At 43.0% G+C, this 7,631-nt stretch overlaps 1 protein-coding gene across 1 annotated transcript in view; it reads right to left on the reverse strand.

The window, feature by feature from the left end:
- The window catches only part of rgs22 (regulator of G protein signaling 22), a 17,810-nt gene that overhangs the window by 5,001 nt on the left and 5,178 nt on the right, over positions 1 to 7,631 (reverse strand). Inside the window, exons 12-21 of the mRNA XM_016464810.1 lie at positions 6,782 to 6,883; positions 6,415 to 6,609; positions 6,171 to 6,263; positions 5,646 to 5,803; positions 5,388 to 5,541; positions 4,951 to 5,109; positions 2,084 to 2,149; positions 1,519 to 1,680; positions 684 to 863; positions 442 to 588 (exon numbers count right to left, since the gene is read on the reverse strand). Of these exons, the coding sequence (XP_016320296.1) occupies positions 442 to 588; positions 684 to 863; positions 1,519 to 1,680; positions 2,084 to 2,149; positions 4,951 to 5,109; positions 5,388 to 5,541; positions 5,646 to 5,803; positions 6,171 to 6,263; positions 6,415 to 6,609; positions 6,782 to 6,883 (1,416 nt within the window). The remainder of the gene's footprint in view (positions 1 to 441; positions 589 to 683; positions 864 to 1,518; positions 1,681 to 2,083; positions 2,150 to 4,950; positions 5,110 to 5,387; positions 5,542 to 5,645; positions 5,804 to 6,170; positions 6,264 to 6,414; positions 6,610 to 6,781; positions 6,884 to 7,631) is intronic.

Raw genomic sequence — 7,631 nt, forward strand, 5'->3', positions numbered from 1 at the left:
ACACACACGAGAAACACACACACACACGAGACAGAAACACACACACACACACCGAGACACACACACACACCACATGATCACACGACCACACGTCACATGACCACACGTCACATGATCACACGTCACATGACCACACACCACATGATCACACGACCACACGTCACATGATCACACGTCACATGACCACGTCACATGATCACACGACACGTCACATGACCACACACCACATGATCACACGACCACACGTCACATGACCACACACCACATGATCACACGACCACACGTCACATGACCACACACCACATGATCACACGACCACACGTCACATGACCACACACCACATGATCACACGACCACACGTCACATGACCACACACCACATGATCACAGGACCACACGTCACATGATCACACGTCACATGACCACACACCACATGACGCACCTGAGAGCTGCTGTTGTCCTGCTCTTCTGTCGGTCTGCTGCTCCGTGTCTCTCTCTCCAGCACTCGCTGAAGCTCGTTCTCCCCGACGGCGGAGCGCAATGCCACGAAATCCGGCCAGTGCTTGAGCAGCTCGTCAAACACACACGCCTGACACACACACACACACACACACACACACACACACTGGGTCAGACGGGAGGAGTGTGTCAGTCTGAAGATGTCTGTCAGTCACACACACACACCTGCGTCTCTCTGAAGACGTACGGGCCGAGCACTCCCTGCTGACTCACGACTCTCTGCGCTGCGTCAGGAGGAACGTGGATCTGCAGCGCCGGCGGGACGCACGAACTGATGAAGCAGCTGATGATGATGGACACCTTCCTCTGGAGCGTGACGTCATCACAGCGGGAGTGACACAGATCCTACACACACAGTTTACTGAACCTTAAAATCTAAACACAAATGTTTGCATGTGTGTTTTATGTTCTGTATTATATTTGCTCCATCAGGCTTTTATGGCTCATACAGTGAGAATATGGAGGAAAAAAACAGTCCAATTTTATTCAGAGACTCTATGAATCTACAAACATAAAGATCAGCATCTGCAGCGATGTAAATCAGTGAGATCTTTCTAACAGTAGAGCAGATACTGACATAAAATGATCTAAATATCAGTCGTCACATATATCTCCAGTAATAAGATGAGATTGAAATGCTCCAAACATATAATGCAGCGATTGAGAGCTGAAGAAATAAAGGCTCCTCAGAAGATGTGAGATGTTCTGGAGGCTTGTGAAGATCATTCCTCCGCTGAGGAACAGTGAAAGTAAAGCTTCTGGAAACAAACGCTCCTCAAAAGATCCTGAGGATCAGATTTGAGACTCTAAAACATGATTGATGGAGAATCAAGTAAAGCTGAGCTGCTTCAGTCCAGTAAGTGTTCATCTGGAGATATTACTGCAGTTATTCTGACGCTTACTGGTTTAACAACATCAGGAATGAAGACTGAATTATCCACAGACTAAGACAGACGAAGCTCTTTCTCCAGATGAGTGGAGCGTCTCGTGCTCGTCTCACCTTGAATCTCTGAACCTCCAGCCAGAAGAGCAGATCGTTCTCCAGCAGATCATCACAAACAGACAGAAACTTCTGGAACTGCAGACGGGTGACGGGATTCAACAGAGCCCTGCGCAGAGCCACCGACTCCTGAGACGAGCTCATCAGACCTCCAGACACCTGCTGACACACACACACAGAGTTACACACACACACTGTGTGCAGCTGGAACACACTGGACGAGATCTTCTAAATCATCTGGCAGGAATGTTACAGTCCCATCCTGACATGAGCGTGACGTACAGCGGCTCTTACAGTCACAATGATTATTAGACACAGGAATCAATTACAAACTGTTAGCAGAGTTACTGATCTGGACGTGCTGACAGAAAAACAGCTACATTAATGCATGAACAGCACGATGTGTCCAGAAAGAAAAAAAATCACTATTCAAAAACTATTTCATAAAATAAATAAGAACTCAATTAGAAAACAAACCGACACTATTGAGGAGGAACTGGAGAAAACGGGAAAAATCTCTCTTTGTCCAAATGACAGGATCGTGTCAGAATGAAGATGGACTCACCTTCCACGCGTGTCTCCTCCTGCGCTGACGGACGACCGGCTGCTGCTCACACTCCACGTCTGACCCCTGCACACACACACACACACACACACACAGAAGTTTCATTTAAATTATTTTAAATCATTTTTTTAAGCGTAGGACCACACCAAGCATCACACTGCAAATATAGCACGTTGAAATATAGTAGTCCACAGGTGTCACAACAATGTATTTGCTTCATGAAGATGTAAAAGATTGGATTAGATAGATTGCATGAAACTATCTTTACCTTCTGGTCATGTACTGAGCTTTTGTTGTTTAATACTGTTACATAATTTAATCAGCAGGGCAGGAGTGAGAACAGCAAGATCACACACACGTCTGTCTCACACTCACACCACACCACACACACACACACACACACACACACACACACACACCTGTCACAGGACATGATGTCATCACTGCCTCCAGTCATCAGAGGACGAGTGTGAGTGAAGATGAAGCCGCACGAGTGAATACATATATTTATATATGTATTCACTTGTCCTGCAGTTTTCTTTATGATATGTGTGAATGTCATTATGGATGTACATGAGCAGGAGATCAGATTCACAGACACTTGGTTTGGTTTAATGCGAGACCTCTTCATCATCCTCATCATCAGTGTTTAGTGCATGCGGAACAGGAGCAGAATGAGACGCGTCTCTGTCAGCTGCTGTCTGAGGATCTGATCAGCAGGTGCTTTGGGTAATTACTGTAATTAGTGTAATTAGGAAACCGGAGGAATCTCAGGTGTAATTTGCTGACAGGTAACGTGAGGCGAGACGGACATCAGAGAACATCAGTATTCTGCTCCTCAGAACATCTCTCATCAGTCCGTCTGACAAGTTTTCTGAAATGTTATCTAATATGCAATAAAATGCATTACCTAATCAAATATGCACTAATTTGCATATATTTCCAGAACACTGGATAAAGCCAGGTTTGATTTTGCTGACAGTTAGAGGTTTTTGGTTTACTCTTATTACTCAAATCAGAAAATACTGTCAACAAAAAAAATACACTTTCATATGTTTTTAGGAGTAAAATGTTGTATAAATCAGTGTGAATGTAAAAGCCTTCACAATATAGAGAGGAATAAATCTACAGTTTGCTTTAATTGATGCTGAAGTGGAGATTTGTCTTGCCTTAAATAAACACAAAGATGTTTCTGGAAAAAGACATTACTTGGAAAAGTCATGGAAATTCTGGCTTTTTTATAATTATTATACAATTGACTAGTTATAACAAAGATAAGGTAGAAACTGAAATTAAAACAAAAAAATCCTGATCCTTAATCCTTGTACAGTAAATCAGGAATGACTGGAAAAGTTGTGTAAATTAAAATTAAAAAGTGCAGGAACCCTGAAGAACATACAGCTCCAAAACCCTCTGCAATCCAGAAACTTATTTTAATTTTAATTAATATTTCAGTTACTTATTTTAATCTATGGACACTTCTAGTTTCTGTGTGGCAGATGAACCACAGGAAAACCAAAGGTTTGAAAACTGCAAGACTACAATTAATTTGTTGTTTTGAAAATGGAGTGTTTAAGGTATCAGTATATGACGGGACTCGTTAACACTAGAGCCTGACCGATATGGGTTTTTTGGGAGCCGATACCAATACCGATATTAGGAGTAAAAAATACTGATACCGATATATCGGCCGATATTCTTTTTGTGTAGGCTATATTATAGTACAGTATAGTCAAAAGTTTGGACACACTTCTCATTCGTGTGTCCAAACTCTTGACTGGTACTGTATATAGAATACAGTATATAGCCTACATAAACAGAATATATATACATAAACACATTTTTTGCAATGATCACTCAAATGTGGTGATCAAACACTTATAATGATGTGACAAACATAGGCCTATGTAATGGAGGCAGGGTATTTAATTTAACAATAAACTTTATTATTCAAAATGAGTCTGACATCAGTGCACTTAACAGTAAACTTCACTTCACTTATTATAAATAACTTAAATAACACAAATAGAACAAAATATATAAAACTTGAATTAAGAAATTAAACAAGGTAACTGTGTAGGGCAAGCAAGCTACTGCCAAACCAACAGGGGCAGGTTTATGCAGGAAGCACAGCTTTTCCAAATGTAAACATCGAAAATGAATAAATAATAATAATTAATAATTTTTTTTTCACAAACTCTGTGTTGTGTATTTTCTGGTAATCCAACGAACATGAGAACATTCGTATTTAAATCATCTTTTTGCAGTTTAATATTCACAGACACAGTCTGTATATATATATATATATATATATATGTACTGACCTGTTTTTTATTTATTCATCAAAAATAAGACAAATTCCATTAAATTCCGCGTTATACAGTAAATTCCGTTTTTATGACTGGATTCCGCGATTCCGTCCATGTTTTCTGCATCGCGGAAATCATAGGGCCCTACTAATGTAGCAAACGAATATGATAAGCTCGTGAGAGTAAAAGACGGAGATGTTGATGTTTATTTACTTAGCATTGAGTCTCTCCAACGTAGCGTTAAATCACCAACAGACTCAAGCCACCTTGGTCTCTATTGCCGTCTATTGGACTGCAGAAAGATACTAACTTTTCAATCTGGTTTATCTGGCTCTGCTGGACAAACTAAGTAATTACACCATTCAGAAGCATTTAATCTGCGTTATATGTTCTGTAAAAAAATGTTCATATCGGTGGCATATTCGCCGATACCGATATATCGGTGACAGGCTCATATCGGCTAAACGATATATCGGTCGGGCTCTAGTTAACACACAGAAAGCTTTAAAGAACAGAAGAGTCGAAGTGTTACAGATGATCGTGTGGAGGCTTCGTTACCTTCTGCTGCTGACGCCTGATGAACTGTGAGCTCGAGAGAAACAGCGGCAGCCATCGAGTTTCTAGACGACTGTGAAGCAGAGACTGAAGCTCCGTGAGAACGGACAGAGAGACGGACTCATACTGGAGACGCTGCCATCCGCCGCACATCTGCAACAACTACACACAAAGTTACACACACAGAGAGACACACACAGTTACACACACACACACACTCACACACAGTTACACACACACAGAGAGACACACACAGTTACACACACACACACACACACACACTCTGTTACACACACACACACACACACAGAGACACACACACACAGAGTCAGACTGTGCTGTGATTCATCGTCTGCGCGTCACTCACACTGCGTCTCTCATAAACTCTCACAGATGCAGACAGTCACACTCACGCTCATTCAGACAAGCTGATCTCGTACCCTCATCTGCTGTTCTTCAGTGGCCGGGCTGTCGGGTCCAAACAGGAAGTTGCTGCTGAGATATTTGTCTTTGATGCTGGTGTTTCTCTCCTCCAGCAGCGCTCCATCACTCTTCTTCAGCTGCTCCACGTCCAGCCAGCACTGCAGTTCCAGACTACACACACACACACACATGCACACACACGCAACCACACGGGTCAAACCAGTGTACGGGACGCTTCTCTTTAACAGACATCAGTCCTGCTGGACTTCGTTCACCTGGCCGAATTCTCCTCCAGGAAGGACAGGAAGTGCTGCAGTTCCATGCGGTTCCTCAGCAGAGAATCCAGACGGACCCCGCGGAACTCACGCGGAACCTTTGCCCAAAGACCCGGCGCTCTGCTGCCCTCTGCTGGAGCAGCTGCAGTCCTGTGCTCCTGATGGACGACACACAAGCGGATTGATCCTGTATGTTTATACTATTCTATAGCACTTACTATTCAATTCTGCATTTCTATTACTGATCTTTCAGGAATGATTTACGGTTTAATTAATCATTTAAATCTGAATTATCTGATGCAGTAGAATTGGCAGGGTCCTAGAATCAAAAAAATAGAAATGCGGTTGTGCAACCTCTCACATTGCAGGATTATTCTATCGCAATGTACAGTGTGGAACAGCATCATGATGTACTACTCACTCTCTCTGACATCACAAGTGCAACATCACGAGGTCAATACTGTAGTACTGCACAGTATGCACTACATACACAGACCAGCATCAGGTGTGTGCTGGGTGAATTACCTGCTGTCGTCTGCTCTGCATGTGTGTGTAAAGAGTCTGTAGAGTCTGGAAGAGCTCAGCCTCGGCGTAACGCACCTCCTGCCACTGCGCCACCTACAGACAGAGACACAGCATTAACTGATCACTGTCATGAAGAGATGATGAGAGGGTGGCTGTGTTCACAATAGCACACCATTCCTGCCGTATCTGTACTGTCCACAGCATGTGATGACTGTTGAGTGGAGTGTGTGATTGTGACTCTTACAGTGTGCGGTGCATCTCTGAGTTTCTCTAATAACAGCGTCCAGGGCTCCAGCAGGACTCTCAGAGCATGTTCTTCCGCCCGGTCAAACAGATCCTCGAACGGGGGACTCAGACGCAGCAGAACGGCTCTCCTGTCCTCCTCGCTCAAGCCCACGCTCATCTGAGCTCCGCTGCTCAGGTACGAGGCATACAGGAGCTGAGCCGAGACAAAACACACACACACTGACAGAAATGAGCCACAGACACTTACACTGGATAAGATGAAAGGACACACCACAAAATAGTGTGTATATATACATATATATATAAGTGTGTGTGTGTGTGGTGAGTGAGTGAGTGAGTGAGTGAGTGAGTGTGTGTGCGTGTACCTGGGCCGTGCGTTGTGCTCTGTACGGATCAAATCTGCTCTGGCAGAAGAGCTGGTGGTACTGCAGCAGTTCTGAGCAGAAATACACAGTATTTTCCCACAACTAACACACACACACACACACACACACACAAGACAAATGAAAAAAATTATCAAGAATCATCTAGAAAGCTCATGAGAAGCACTTCATTGGTCAAGAGAACTGAATCTCACGTCCAGCTCACGTTTTCCCACTAATCTCACTATCGTGACGTAAACAAACATCTCAATCAACCATTACACTCTTTTGGTCAGGACATTTCACTTCGGAGTTTTTATAGCAATTGTCATTATTCCCATTAGATCCTCGTTACTGTAAGACAGCACCGGTGTCTGTGCGCAATATATTTTTACCTACACAAGCAATACTACCACGATTTATAAATATTTAATGTGCACTGATTTGAATATTTAACCGTGTCACTCTAACAGGTTCAGACAGCTGTCATGATGAGTGTGTGTGTGTGTGAGTGAGAAGGAGAGAGAGAGTGTGTGTGTGTGTGTGAGAGAGTGTGTGAGAGAGAGTGTGTGTGTGTGAGAGAGTGTGTGTGTGTGAGAGAGATCGATGAGGACATAAATTTGTATAATGACAAAGGTATAACACAGGTATTACAAGGAGAAGGTGACTTTTCAGGACATTACCCCATGTCCCCACTTTTCAAAACGCATATAAATCACACAGAATGGAGTGTATTGAAAATCTGAAATAGCACAAAGTTTCCTGTGAGGGGTAGGTTTAGGGGTAGGGTTGGTGTAGGGCAATAGAAAATACAGTTTGTACAGTATAAAAACCATTACGCCTATGGAGAGTC

Source organism: Sinocyclocheilus anshuiensis, unplaced genomic scaffold (assembly GCF_001515605.1).
Source record: "Sinocyclocheilus anshuiensis isolate Anshui unplaced genomic scaffold, SAMN03320099.WGS_v1.1 scaffold3481, whole genome shotgun sequence".
Lineage (NCBI taxonomy): Eukaryota > Metazoa > Chordata > Actinopteri > Cypriniformes > Cyprinidae > Sinocyclocheilus > Sinocyclocheilus anshuiensis.